The 15,542-nt window shown below is 41.3% G+C and overlaps 1 protein-coding gene across 4 annotated transcripts in view; it reads right to left on the minus strand.

Annotated features, from left to right (window-relative positions):
* RAPH1 (Ras association (RalGDS/AF-6) and pleckstrin homology domains 1) overlaps nt 1-15,542 on the minus strand; it is a 177,532-nt gene that overhangs the window by 53,524 nt on the left and 108,466 nt on the right. For 2 of the 4 annotated variants that reach the window (XM_090044782.1, XM_090044784.1), the window contains one exon: nt 9,934-10,008. The exons of the other annotated variants lie outside the window; for them this stretch is intronic. In XM_090044782.1, coding sequence (XP_089900908.1) covers nt 9,934-10,008 — 75 coding nt within the window. The remainder of the gene's footprint in view (nt 1-9,933; nt 10,009-15,542) is intronic. 4 annotated transcript variants of the gene reach the window in all.

A 15,542-nucleotide genomic window follows, 5' to 3' on the forward strand; every position in this document is an offset into this window, starting at 1 on the left:
AGATTGCATAGACATTAGGGCTGCAAGGGACCTTGTAAGATCACTGGGTCCAGCCCCCTGCCCAAAGGGCAAGAAGTCAGCTAGGGTCAGTGGATCCCAGCAAGATAAGAATCCAAATGTTTCTTAAAAGTGTCCAAAGTAGGTGCTTGCACTACCTCTGGGGGGAGTCTATTCCAGGCCTTGGGGCCCAGACGGTAAAGAAATTTTTCCTTATGTTCAGCCTAAAATGGTCTTGGAGGAGTATGTGACCATTGGACCCATCATACCTTGGGGTGCTTTGGTGAACAGGTGCTCCCCCAGTTCCTGATGCACACCCCTTATGTACTTATAGGCTGCCACCAAGTAACCCCTAAACCTGAGCTTCTCCAGGCTGAAGAATCCCATGGCTCGCAGCCTATCTTCATAAAACTTGTTCTCTCTTGCCCTCTGATCATGCATGTGGCTCTCCGCTGGACTCTTTCTCCACATCCTTCCTAAACTGTGGAGCCCAAAATTGGATGCAGTACTCCATCTGTGGCCTCACCAAGGCCAACTGCAGCAGGAGGATGACATCCTGGGTCTCGTTTGAGATGCACTGGTAGATGCAAGCCAGAGTTTTGTTCACTTTGCCAGCTGCGGTATCCAGTTGGTGCTTAATGGGATCTTCTAAGTCCCCCTGGGTAGAGTGGTTTTCTTTAATCTTTACTAATCTATAGAGTAGCCTCTGGGGACCCCATAAGATTGGGCCCCTAATACAGTCCATGGCCTGTTGTGACCTATGTATAAAACTTTTCTAAAAAGGTTACATGAATATATTGGTCTCAAATAGTATACAATTAAAAGTTATAATCTTTATTCCATGATGATATCTTTGAGCTTTAACATCTTTAATTAAAACTTTCTTTATATAGATTTATTTTTTAAAGCACCTTAACAAAAACAAAGCTTAAATAGAAAAAATTGTAATAAAATAAATCATTGATTTTCATCTACCTGGATACTGAACAACAAAGACTCTGACCTACAGCCTTTATATAACTGTTCACTGAATACAGCCACAAGTTAGCCATTCAATCACAAACTGACAACCGTTAAGCACAAATGTTTAGGTTATGCAAGAACATCAGATTCAGAAACTCAATGATTTCCTTAAAATTGGCAGCTTTATGTCACTTCTCAAGGGTGAAATAGCTATAATGAGATCTCATTAATTCAAAACGTATTATTGCACTGTGAATAGAAATAAAAACAGGTAACTGGAACTGGTTTATTTAGTCATTATCATTTTTTTTTTACCAGACTATTAAAAGGCACAAAAAAAAAATATACATAAGAAAAATACGTAGGATGTGCAGCAGCATCACTGAGATGAGCTGGCACTAAGGACTTTACTTTTTTTTATATTTTTTGAGTTTGCACATCTTACTCTACATTAGTAAATCATCTCCTTACATTTAGATTTTCCTTTAATAGAAAATGCTGCTGTGTTTAATGAGCAATTAAGTAGTACCAATTACACTAAATCACACTTTACTTAAGTAAATTTGGTAGATAATGAATTCACTCATATTTACAATGCTAAATATGGTACTGTACTTGAAAGTTTTCTCTAGACCAGGGATTCTCAGTGAGGGTGCTGCAGGACCCTGAGTAGCCTTGACATCTTTTCAAGGGTGCTGTGGGTCGCCACATGATGTTAGCACTGTTAGAAGTGAAAAAATGATTCACAAGATAAGCTCAGAGATTTCAAACAGGAATCTATAGTGTTAAAAACATGCTGACCTGCTGTGGTCTGAGTTGTCTGCAACAGAAGAATTATTATTTTTCTGTATTTAAAAAAGAGTGCAAACCAAGAACTGGCATTTTTTCTGTTTCTCCTTGAGTCTAAAAAAGTTGAGAACCACTGTTCTAGACTGTCTTTTTAATGGAAGTGCAAGAGACAGTGCGCAATTAAATGCATGTGGACTATATTAGTCTCTGGAGTCATTCAAAGTTGTATGATATTTACTCTGTTATCTACAGGTCTGCCTGAGGTATCAATGGAATCAGTTGGCTTGCAAGGACTGTGCTTTTTCTGAATTCTTTTTTTGAAACAGATGTTCTTACTGCATTCTTCAAACCCTCTAATAACTTCTATCAAGACACCCGCATTATCCTAATTTTTTAGTGCATCAATCACAATAGTTACAGGCTTTTTTCATTACTAAATTTTTGTTAAAAAATTTTAAAAACCTCCACCCTGAGAAAAGTTATTTGTATCCTTGTTGAGTCAGAAATGTTGAAGTGTGCTGCTATATCATTGCTGCTGAACAGTATACTTTTGTTTTTGTGGAAGTATTTCATGACTAATTACCACAGAAATGTCTATTTTTTTAAAATAGGTTTATTTTACTATGGGGATGCTCCTCAAAACAACCAATTTTACCTATCTAGTACATCAGCAAGAACTGAAGCCACTTCCCTTAGTACTACCAGAAAAATAAAAAGTCTTCTCATCTGCTACAAATATGTGGTTTCAAGTACCTCTTTTGCTGGAAATTGATTCTTTGCCTCATTCCATGAGCTCTCCCTGACCTTAACAAATTGCCTTTATATTCCCCCTCATCTTCCCCATTTCCTGTTCCAATCCTTTTCCCTTCTCTACTCACTGTGACTTCCCTGTAACGTTCTCCTCCCATTTATAATCATTCATTAATATCTATATTGTGGTAGTGCCCAAAGTCACAAATTGAGACTAAAGCCCTACTACAGTGGGCACTAGAAACATGGACACAAACATACAGAAGAGTAGGGATAGGGATATAACATACAAGCAAAAGAGTACGAAGGAAAACTTGCACTGCTTTATATGTGCATCATAAGTTTTGATTTTTTTAAAATCAGAATTAGCAGGAAGGAATCAAGGAGCAGGAAGTGAAAAGAAATGGAAGAGCAACATGCAAAGTTTTTCACCTACTGGGTAGTACCTCCAGCCTTCTGTGCCGATCTTTTCCTCTCTCCTAACAGTCCCCCCAAAAGTCAGCCCCTAATCTATTTCTCTCTCCTCTTTTACAGCTTTCCTGCTGCTGAAAAAAGCCTTCTTAGACATTAGGAGAAAACCTTTTCTTCTCCTCTTGAGGCCCCCCAAAACAGACAACAGCTTCATAACTGACAGAGCTGAAACTCATGAAGGGGAGCAAAAGTACAAGAGCCCATTATAACAATGTTTTAGGCAAGAGGAAAAGCAGCAGAGAAACTCACGAAAGGGAAAGAAGAAACAAATGGCAGGGCTGCAGGCACTTTTCCCAATTAAGATAAAAGGAGAGATGCTTGCCAAAGGCGTACTTTGCTCCCCAAAGTAGTTGAGAAGCCCACAATGAAAAGGAAACTTGAAAATCTCTTATGAATCCTCTCTATTTGACCAAAGTTAGTTGGTTTGTTCTTAAACTTCTTGTTCTCGTCCCACCAAAGTTAAATAGGAACCACTGGACAACCCAGGAGCTGTATGAAAGACATCTTGTTATTTTTCAACATTCTATTGCTAGAAGAGAGAAGTGAAAGGCTTTATCGTTAGGATTAGGCTACCAGACCCCTTCCATTAAAAGACCCTATTTTCAGTTGCTCATAACTCTCACCAACCACCTGGATAGAACTCTGTCATATCAGGTGTCTGTCTCAGACATCTTTGGAAACAGTCAGAATGGTTCAACTGTTTCAGAGGATGAGGCTAAATAAAGATGATAGCTTGTGCTGTGTTAAGGTTGGTGACCTTTTCTTTGGCTGTAGTGTCACCATGTTTTGGAATCCGATGCTGAAATTTTGTTGGGAAAGAAGACTAGGAGTAGAGTGAAAATCCTAGGGAATGGAAAATGGAATTAGCTAGGTGAAAAGAACAGACCAACTGAAGAGCCAACTGTGGATAAGACAAAGGATAGGAATAGGCTTAAGGAGATGGAATAGAAGAGGACATAATTTGGGGGGGGAGGGAGGGGCGGAGAAACAGAAAAAAAAACATGCCCGCTAGAAGCATATATGCATCACGAGACTGGATGGAATCCAAGATTCCAGAATCTGACCCTCTCTGCTATTGAAGCCCTCTAGCAAAGTGTCCCACTCTCCTGATGATCTACACAGGGGAGGATTACATATTACTGCTGTCAGTTACACTGTTAGATAAAATGGTAGAGGTGGGCTGTGCAACTAAGCTTCCAATCTTATCAATGAATTGTGTGCAGGTCAGAATGGTGCCACATAATGGAATCTGTTTTTAAAAAGTCAGGATATTATATACACATGGGAAATTATGTCAACAGAATGTTATGTTTGCAAAGCCACATGCACAAAAATTAGTAATTGCCAGAATTAAGTCTGTCTGTTCAACCTGAATTAAATCCCCTGGTGCACATGCATTGAGAGAGATAAACCTTGAAGGGTTTCAAAGTTTCTCTATCAAGTTGAAAATTCCAGAAGAGAAGTCTGCTTTACTATAAATTGTCTTAAGAGAAGTGTGATGACATTAAAAATAAAATGGAATAACTGGATGAATGTTGTTGAATAATTAATATCAAGTGACTAGTTGTTTAAGAAACAAACCTGCTTATCAGCTATTGTTATAGGATGTGTGTGTCATATTTTCAGTAAACTGGTGATTAGCATCTCAAGACACTTTCATGGAGAGGAGACCACACCAGCTCTCTAAAAAGTTGTCTCATATACCCAGATTTTTGACATCTGGTGGGGTGGAAGTCACAGACATCAATCTTCATAGTATGCCAAAATACTGAACATTTTATAAATTGTTGATCAGAAAATGACCTTTTCTCTAAAACTGATGCTTATTGAATGATGTCATTCAAACCTCAATAGGATCAAATTGTATGGTTCTAAGATAGATTTCATAGCAGACCTGTCAACTGGTTTTGGAGGGCTTTGGTCATGCATACCTTCTTCCAACTCCTCCTCTCTCATGTTCCTCTCCACTACAGGCAATCCTTGGACTTGTGATGCAATTGGTTCCTGAAAACCACAGCTTAAGTCGAAACATTGCAACTTGGAACCGATTTTCCCATAGGAACAATGTTATAAAAAGGGGGATTGATTGGCTCCTGAACCAAGGCCCAATACCCTATTTTCACCAAAAATAACCCAGAATTTTGTACTCAGTCAGTTATAGATGAATAATATAGCTACATTAATGTATTTATATCATAAATAGCAATCATATTGATTTGGAAGGATTTCTTTGAGGTGACTTCGCGGGACTTTGAAGGGTTCTTGGCTGGAGTCTTCTCAGGAGTCCTGGCTGCAAATTTTTCTGGAGTCTTGTCTGCTTTTTTAAAGGAAGTGTGCAAGTAAGTTTGGACAGACATTCTCCAGGGAGATGGGAGATGCAGTGAACTTGTTCGCTGGTGCGGCATCATGTTAGAGTAAGCGTCGTAAAGTTGAAACTGACATCAGAATGTTGAAACAGGGTGTCAATTTATAAGCCTTGTAAGTGCCATTTGTTGCAACTCAAAATGTCTGAAGTCAAAGACTGCCTATATATTAGGGGTGCGTGAAGCAGGCCCTATTTGATTTGGCCCAAATCAGGGACAGTAATTCGATTTATTGATTTGGATCACTATCCCCGATTTGATTCGGCCAAATCTGAAGATTCGATGCAGATTTGGAGACTCAGGGATTCGGACACAGACACAGCTTTAACTGTTTTTTCTACATACCTCGAGGTACCAGCACGGTTTGTGAACGCTGCGATGCTGGTGCGCACGGAGCGTTCCACAGGAGTATAGGGGAGGGCCTCCACATGCTTGGCAGTGAACCCGGAAGTATTTCCAGTCCACTTCTGGGTCTGCTGGGGAGCATGAAGGGGGGCTCCCCTGTACCCCTCCAGCTCATCGATTGGCTGCAGGGGGACCCTCCAGACACAGGAGGCATCAGTCGCCAAGCCAGAAGGTGCGGGGGGCCACCCCCACATGCTCTCCAGTGGACTGGAAGTGGACCAGAACTGCTTCTGGTCCACATCCAGGTCTGCTACTCAGTGCACCAGGGAGCCCCCGGCACTTCTGTGGGACACTCCATATGCCCCAGCATCACAGCATTCACGAGCCCCTGCTACCAAGAGGTATGTAGAAAAAACATTTAAAGCTGTGTCTGTCTGAATTGCCGAATCTTTCTGAATCTCTCCGAATTGATTTGGAGGGTTCTGATTCGAATCGGAGAGATTCAGTGATACTCTCCTGTAGCATAATATTCCTGTTGCCAACTTCTGGTTCATTGGAATAAACAAACATAAAAATCCAGGATAAAGTAAAGAATCTTTGCCTTGTGGGTCAATGAGCCATCTAAGAAAGACATTCCAGAATCTCCAAGACCTTGGGGATAGAATTCATGACATCAACCTCCACTCTGATTGCTCTGTGTCAACCGCCCACAATTATATGGCTTTCTAACTACAATTCGAAGACCTACCATATGAGAGTCCAGAAAAGTGCAAGTACTGTGGCATTTAAGCCTGCTGTTATTGTAAGTACCTTTTTCTTTTTCCTGTTTTTCCAACTTTTTATTTTTAGGTAGTAGAAATAGAAGTGTGGCCTTTTGTGTGTGCATGTATGTAAATACACAAAGTCCCTACAGAGAAGGTGATCAAAAGAAAAGCTCTCCAAAGTATGTTAAATGTCTGTGTATTAGAGTTCTTTGGAAAGAGAAAGGATCATCCATCACAATTTAAATTTAAGAAGGAAGCTCTATAGTTGACTCTGAGGTTATGGTTTAGGCATTTGCAAATAACAATTTGGTTTCTCTACTAAGTTAACTTAACGAGTTCCAAGTAACTGATTTCACTGACTTTGGTAAACGTCTTTAACTAGGAATTAAAACCAAGTAGAAAACCACCTCTTCAGAATTGAGAAGTATTGGTAATTGTTAATATTCATTTGACAGCTTACTTCCAATCTGATATTGAGACAAACTTGTTGATTTCATCTCAGTGTAATGGCTGTATTTAAAAGCTTGTCTAACCATGCAGTTAATGTAATAAAAGATGTAGTCCACAAAAATCTCTGCTTGTCACTTAGGTGTGGCATTTTTTAATTTTTATTTTCTTGGAAGAGTTTGAATAATCTGCAGTAAATACTGTGTTGCATATCAAACAACAAAGGAGAAAATGTAAAATTCAAGATATTCCTTCTCTTCTATGGAGGGACCTCCTTGCCTGGAGTACCAGTACATCTGCATTGAGGTTTGCTATGTGTTGCTTCAGCCACTGTTGCTGTTTGAATTAGTATAGCACTTACAGGTCCTAGTCAAGGGCTAGGACCTTATTGTCCTAGAAGCTATACTAGTATGGGACTACACGATGATCCCTGCCTCAAACAATCAACAACCTAAGCAAAAAAAAAAAAAAGAGGCAGAGGCATACAGGCAAACAAGGAGGGGCTAGGGACCACAAGACGACAATGGCAACAATATTAGTTAGCATGGGCAGACAATGGTCTTTGTACATCAGCAAACTTACACTTGTCAAAATTTTGTAGTCATAGAGAAGCAGCACTGGAAGGAACCTCCAGAAGTTGCCTAGGTAAGCCTGAAGAAGGATCATCCCTATCCAAACCGCAATCTACACTGTACATAAGACTACCATCAACCCTAACACAACATAGACCTAATATCCTAACCACACACAGGTAAAGCAGAGGAAATACGGCAGCCAATGTCCTGCTTCTATGAAATGCTGTTAATATATGCTCAAGAGATTCTGGGTAGAGGGCCATGCCCCCCAACAAAGGAAGGCAACCCCCCCCCACCATCCCTACCAATTCAGCCACGGGGTAAAATTCCTAACCTGACCCCAAATATGACGACTGGTCTGACTCTGAGTGGAGGGGCAAGACCCTCTAGCCAGGAACCTCCAGGTTTAAAGTCCCAGAAGAACACTCGCATACCCCAGTCAAAACCCTGGCACACGCCAGTCAAAACCCTCAGTCTTTTTTAGGCAACACAGCAAAGAGGAGCTTTAAGATGAGGTAGACATTTACAGAGAATGCCTCCCAAATGTGAGGGGCAGCATGAGAGAAAGCAGAAATCTGTTGCTGAAAGCATCCCCCTCCCTCCTGAAAGCATTTAGGCATGGGCCATGAAGCATCTTATATCTAAGCAGGAATGCCTGTTGGGAACATGGGATGGATATACAGTGAGCTGTGACCCCACCCCTATTACTCTACTCAGCAGCATAGGATAACAAAAATTCAAGTTTCTGGTCTCAATTTCATATAGTCCATTACCACTATCAATTTCCTGTGCCGCTATCTTTCTGCCATTCTACTAACTTTTCACTCATGCTTAATACACCAGAAGGGGAACTCGCAACGTACCCAGAAACCTAGGATCCTCCCCCAAAAATCCTGGACCGGAACATATGAAACCTAGGGTGGAAGTGGATAATACAAACGCAGAGCACAAAGCAAGTCTAACTCAGCAATTGAAATATTAGAGGCAGGGTTGACTGAAAACTGCATACACATGTGTAAGATGGTAGATGTCCAGCTAGAGAGGAAAACATGGCACTGGATCCCAATAATGACTCCAAGGAGGCACTGTGGCTCAGGGGCACATCAATTAACATGAACTGACCCAAAGGAAAGGTTTCAATTAAACCTATTTTCATTTCATATAGTAGCAAATGTGTACAAATGCATACTGAAAACATATAAACCATAGGAAGCAAGGAGGACATTAGAATAAAAAAAAATTATGTACATGCTATCACTGGTGTTAATTCACATGCACCTAAACCAGTAAGGTTTTTAAAATAAAAACCAAAAATAGGAGAGGGCTGTGATAAAGCAGAAATGACTTTTGTTCTGGGCTGCTGTTAAAGCTCCTCTGAAATATAACAGACTATAAATTTTTCGCAGAAGATATTCTTGCTGAGCATTTAAGACACTTTAGCACAAATATAAATATAGACAAAAAAGAGCAGTTCTAAAGTATAATTTGCAAATACAGCCTAAATCAATCTATTTAACAAACATGTTCTTTATGACTAATATATTGGTATAATTAGTGGAGTCCTTGCCTTCATACTTGCCTCAACTTCCCCTTAATAGTACCCTTTCACCCTTCTTTTAAAATCAAAGAAATGGTATAAAGTAGGTAAAAAGCAGTGAAGCCAGACCCTTGTTTTAATGAACGTGCAAAACCTTTTCAACAGTATAAAAATACCTATTCTCCCTTGTGCCATTTGATCATCACCTGATGGATTCATCCTCTGTATCACCTTCTCACGCATACTGATTCCAAACAACAATAAATACAGAAATGAGGATTCTCACCATAAACAGTAGATGAAAACATATGAGGCAACCAAGTCCTAGGACATCACTGACCCTTTCCATGTGTTAGGGAAATAGTTTAGGAGCTATCTTTAACAGGCTTCTGAACATGCTGTCAACCTACTGTATTTGCCTATATAACATGATGGAAGAACACCTGAAGAATGAGTTTGATCTTCCCTCTCTCAGCATGAGAGATGGCAAATAGTTTTAATCCATTTAAAACAAGTATCTATTTTCTTGCAACAGAAAAAGTATCCAAGTGATTCCCAAAACTTCATTTTTATATTCATGAAGGGGAGAGAACAGAAGACCTTTTAGACTCCATTTGCTTCTGTAGCTAAGAAAATTGAATACTAACATGATTATCAAATGCTCTACAATAATTTGGAATCTCTGAGATGTACAGCAACTCAGAGCGCATTTAAAATGAGACACAGCCTTTAAAAGCAGCCCGTTTCCTCTGACCAGAGGAAAAGTCACTGAAATAATACACACACACACACACACACACACACACACACGCGCGCGCAAAAGTTATTGGAAATGGTCAGAAGGAAAGAGGGAAGGGATATAAACCCATAAGTATGAACTGTATTCTAACTACAAGGAAGAGTCACGTGCAGGTGGAAAGAGGAAGAATCACCTTGGTCAGCAAATGAGAAGGTTTTCCTGCAATGTTTCTCAGAAGGAGGGAGGTTTCCCTGTCCAGATAGGAGTGCTTGTGCAGAAAGAAAGAGAAAGAAAATAAGTCAAAAGAAATCAGTGCAGTAATTTTATAGTGTATTGATTATAGAAGATGAGCAGAGTTTTAAGCAATTACATTTCCTTCATTTAACACTGCCAGTCTCCTCCCACCCTTACAATTACAAGTCTCTAAAGAGTGAATCCAAGAAACACTTAGCATTTAATAAGCAGTTGTGAAACTTAGATGTTGCCACCTTACCCTTCACCTATTTTTTCAATGACAGAAAATAGTCTTTGCTTACCTGCTACTTGTTTCTTTTTCTGCAAGATGCTGAGCAGGATATTCAAAAGCACCTAAATGACTTGGGTACATAAGCACATAAGACTTATGCTTTAAGTCACTTCATACACTTTTGAAAATGCTACTCATGTCTGGCAATCCTATACATTTAGGCTTGCTACGTAGAGGTAAAGGTAGTATGGAACTAACACTTGTGGAAGCAGGGCAGGCCCTTCAAGCATTACAGCCCAGTTTTACAAGATGAAAACTTCAAATGGTAGAAAAACTCCTTAACATAACAAGAACAGCTACTACCTGACATGTCTAAAAGAACAAAGAGAACTTTTTCCCATATTTGGTCTCTTAAGAATACAGTCCTCTAGAGGATGAAACAGATTGCCAAACATCTTGTAGAAGGAAAACTAGCAGGTAAATTGAGTCCTCCCTCTTACCAGAGTTCATCTGACAATCATCCATAATTGGTAAACAAAGATTTCCCGAATGAGAAAAATGAATAATAAAATATGACGAGGGAGAATTTGAATGATCCCTTTCCTCTAGCACCTGCTGAAAGGAATGACTGAATTATTACCCTATGGAAGTGTACACCACAGTTCAAATGTTACATCTATTGAGTCAATCAGATTCATTTTATAACACACAAGCAAGAAGCCTACCCCATACGTACCAAATTTCTTCCCAAGTGGCTGAGCCAGTCTCCCATGCAGGTACCTGTGGCCCCAATACTCCTGCACTGGTGTGTTTTTCACTTTTGTTCCACATGTTTTAAAATCTGTGCTTCCTAGTACTCTCGTTAAGTAACTGGAAGCCGAGCACAGTGTAAAATCCTCCTCTCCTCTTCCGTGCTACAAATAAAACAGCAGACTCCTGAGAAAGTGTGGGGTAGAGATTAGCTCTATGGCTGCTATGAGAAGTAAATGTTTAATAGCTCTGGTCACATTATTCCTATGTAGGTATATTTTTTTGAAGGTTGGCATTTTGATGAAATGGTGACAATTAGTCTCTCAGTGACAGTCTGCAGAGCTATTTCCATATAATCTGCCTTGGAGGCACTTTACTATTAATGGAGGGAGAAAATGGACACCCATCCTCTTCTCTTCACCTGGTAGGTTTGGTATTGGATGCCTGGGATTAGGGGAATTTAAGGTAAGGGGTTCTGATGAGACCTTCCCCTCTGGAGAATCTGTTCTATTGCCTACCCTCAGAGGATGACATCTCTTTCCTCCTGAACTGCTTCTGAAGTTTGGGTTCTGAAGTCCCTTTCTTGAAAGTTTTGATGCTAGCAAGACATACTTTTCCTTCTCAAGCACTTTTGTCAGAAGGTTTTTTCTCCAAACAGGTCTCCAAAAGAAAGTCTGGCAGAAGGCAGATTCTGCTTGTTGTTAGAGTCTTCTTTCTGTGGATATAGCCAGGACTGATATCTGGCTATTGCACTGGCCAAAAACTTAAGTTACACAAAGGGCACCAGCAAAGGCAGGATGTTTTCTTGAGAACTGATGTGGTTGCCATCTCTTAAATAATGCTCAAGTTGTTATTATGAATAGGCCACTACTGGCTTGGAATAACATGTAAAGGAGACAGAGGTCAGACATTGTGAATTTAAAATTTCCCCCTTGAGAGACACTGGTCTATTTAAATGATTTTCAGGAAGTCCAATTTTATGGGTTAGTTTAGATTTAGCATATGCTAAAGGTGATTAAAATACAGTCTTTAAGCTCTCCACAGGATAACTATCAGCTTAGCATACGTTAAAAAGGAAGCAAACATTTACACTGAACTTTTCAAATGTGCCAGCAAGAGTGTGGCACCTAGTACATCCTAACCAATGCACAGTTTATCATCATGACCATCTAATAAGCTTTTCCACCACTGCTACCTTCAAATACACAAGATCTTCAGTGAGTTATAGTGAGATGGATCTCTAAAACCTGGATCAGGAATACACCACTTTGTTTAATTTTGAGGTATGAGTATAGTGCTGCATGCCTTTAATGATTCTTTAAAATGTGAAGGCAAGTCTGGAAGTGTTGGAAGAATATAGTCATCTATAAAGTGATCTATGTCCCTCCCATCTATACAGTTGGTTCAATAAAAGATATCACACCCAAAAATCCTTCCCTACCCTACAAAGTACAGCACAGCCAGAATAGTGTGCTTTATATTGCCTTAAGAGACTTCATTAAATTATTTGGGGAATCAATCAAGAAATAAATACTCTCTCTTCAGCTTGGCTGGCTCGGTACAAAACTCAAGGGTTCAAATAACACCTCTTACAATGGATGCAAAGAATTCTGTTTGAGAAAGCTCCTTGGTAGTGTCCTTGTCAGATTTAATGGATTCCACTGAGATAAATCATCCTTATTTTGGGATGTAGTGTCAGGGCTGAAAAGACTGCTAGTAAAATACCCATCTAAGCTTTTCCCTAGGGTAATTTATCCTTAGCTTTCTTGGACTTCCCAGAGACAAGCAAATGGGAAGGGGGGGGGGCAGGTTGGGGAGAAGAGACACCTGAATCTCCCGCAACAGCTAGCTCTTTTTCTGAAGGTTATCTCACTCTCTCTTGACATAGGTCTATTAATAGAAACTCAGATGAGGCAGATCTCTCTTTAAACTTTCTTCTATTTCTTCCCCTCATTGATCACCTTGCCTACTGTCTGTGAAAAAAACCACACCTGTAGCTAGCCAAGAGGAACACAGTTCCAAAAGAAATGAGAAATGAATTTATGGCTAAAAAAAAGGGGGGGGGGTGATAATTTATAAACAAGAAATACTGGCAGTAGTAGGGCTCAGCAGCTTTCTGCTTGAAGCAGGATGGATGTGCTGTGGGAGAAGTGCAAAAAAGGTGTGACTCAAGGGGTTTTTGGTCTGTGAATGTAAGGAGGTTTATTAGACAGTCTCATAAAAAAAAATATTTTTCTCGTCATATGAAAACTTAAAACTCCTATTAAGTAAAGCAAAAAACTAAAGTAGCTCAGCAGGATTGCATCATTCAACCACACACCCAGAGGGAAGGCATCACAGGAGGCGATCAATGCAGAAGGATAGAAAACAGGTCACCTCCAGATATAGATGTCACAGAACTAGATGTCGCACTATTGGAACAACTCCCCCAGCACAGCTGGGAAACAGGTATGATGAGCTGGCATCACTTGGAGAGAGTACAGCAACGGAGGCCAAGTCCACAGCTACCACCAGACAGGCTGAGAGGCAACTGGAGGAGAAGGCATCAAGTCATTGTGGTGGGCGACTCACTCCTGAGAGGAAGAGGGAGGCATCTGCCACCTATATCCTACAGTACGGGAGGATATGATTTGGGATGTCACAGCGAGGCTTCCAGACCTAATCAGGCCCACTGACTACTACCCCATGGTCCTCATCCATGTTGGAACGAATGATGCAGCCCAGAGTAGTCTGGGATGGGTCATGGCCGACTACATGGCTCTGAGACAGGCTTAGAGGCTCGGGGGCACAAGTAGTCTTCTCATTGGTCCTCCTCAGCGGCCGTGGCCAGCACTACAGCAACTGCATTGAGGAGGTCAACTCATAGCTTCGGAGCTGGTGCCACCATGCGGGGTTTGGCTATCTAGACCATTATTCGTACTTCCAGGATAAGACCTTGCTGGGATGGGACAGCTTACATCTCTCTCCAAAAGGTAAGAGTCTGTTTTCTTGCAGGTTGGAAGACCTCCTAAGTAGAGCTTTAAACTAGCTTTGTCGGGGATGGGGATGCCGAGTTCAGGATGAGTTTGGGTAAGACAAGCCATGAACCACGCACTGGAAATGATCAGGTAAGTACTAAGAGGCCCACTAAGAATCAGCATAGGGGAATACTAAGGGCACCTATCAGGGGGTTAGGTGTCTCTATACTATTGCTAGGAGTATGGGTAACAAACAGAAGGAACTTGCACTCCTGCTTGCAGACAAAGATCCTGACCTGGCTGGTCCAACAGAAACCTGGTGAGACCTTACTCATGACTGGGCAGTGGGCATTGAAGGCTACAAGTTATATAGGCAGGATAGATTGGGGAAAAAACGGGGGGAGGCATTACTCTATATGTTAGGGAACATTATACATTTTCTGTAATAAAGATGGGGACAGAAGGACAAATCAAAATCCTATGGGTCAGATTACAAGAGGGTAAGAGTGAAAGGGACTTGGTAGTTGGGGTCTACTACAGACCCCCACACCAGGAGGAAGAATTAGACCTAGAATTCTCGAAACAGCTCTCAAAGGCAGTATGCTCAAAGGACCTAGTTGTCATGGGTGACCTAAATTACCCAGACACCTGCTGGCAGGAGCAGTTGGCCAGGTCTGCCCATTCACGTAGGTTTTTAACCTGCGTCTAACACAGGACATATGCAGTCCCACTTGGGGAGATGCCTTACTTGACTTGGTGCTGGCCACAGGAGAGGACTTGGTGGGGAATCTACAGGTACAAGGTAATCTAGGGGATAGTGACCACCAGTTGATAGGATTCACTGTCCAGCATAAGGTGGGAAAGACAACTAGTAGGGCAGTAGTGCTGGACTTCTGGAAGGCCAATCACATCTGTGAGATGGGAGTCCAAGAAGAGTGGGAGTTCCTCAAGGGACTGATCCTACAGGCACAGAGGGGCACCATCCCAGTACATGCAAAGGGAGGCAAAAGAGCCAAAAAAACCTTCTTGTTTAAGCAGGGAAATCCGGGAGAGACTTCAGAGGAAAAAAGAGGCCTGCAGGCTGCGGAAGCAGGGGGCAGCCACCAAAGAGAAGTATACCTGCTTGGCTTGCGCTTGCAGGGAAGCATTGAGGAAGGCCAAAGCAGATGCAGAACTCAAGTTGGCAACAAAGATTAAGGATAACAAAAAGTCCTTCTTTAAGTACATAGGGAACAGGAAGAAGACACAGGGTACAGAGCCACTACAGAACGGCCTAGTGAAGGGGCACTTGGAAGGGCTGGACCTATTTTAAGTTGGCAGGCCCTGATGATTTTCACCCAAGGGTACTAAAGGAATTGACCAATGACATGGCAAAACCACTGGCACAACTGTTTGAGCACTTGTGGCACTTGGGACAAGTCCCAGAGGACTGGGAAAGGGCCAACGTGGTCCCTGTTTTCAAGAAGGGGCGGAAGGAGGACCTGGGTAATTATAAGCCAGTTAGCCTCACCTCTATTCTTGGCAAGACCTTAGAAAAAATCATAAAGGATCACATTTGCAGGGGGCCAGCGGGTAACACAATGGTAAGGGACAACCAGCATGGGTTTATACAGATCCTGCCTGACTAAC

This window comes from Crocodylus siamensis, chromosome 4 (assembly GCF_052110815.1).
Source record: "Crocodylus siamensis isolate JL-2025a chromosome 4, ASM5211081v1, whole genome shotgun sequence".
NCBI lineage: Eukaryota > Metazoa > Chordata > Crocodylia > Crocodylidae > Crocodylus > Crocodylus siamensis.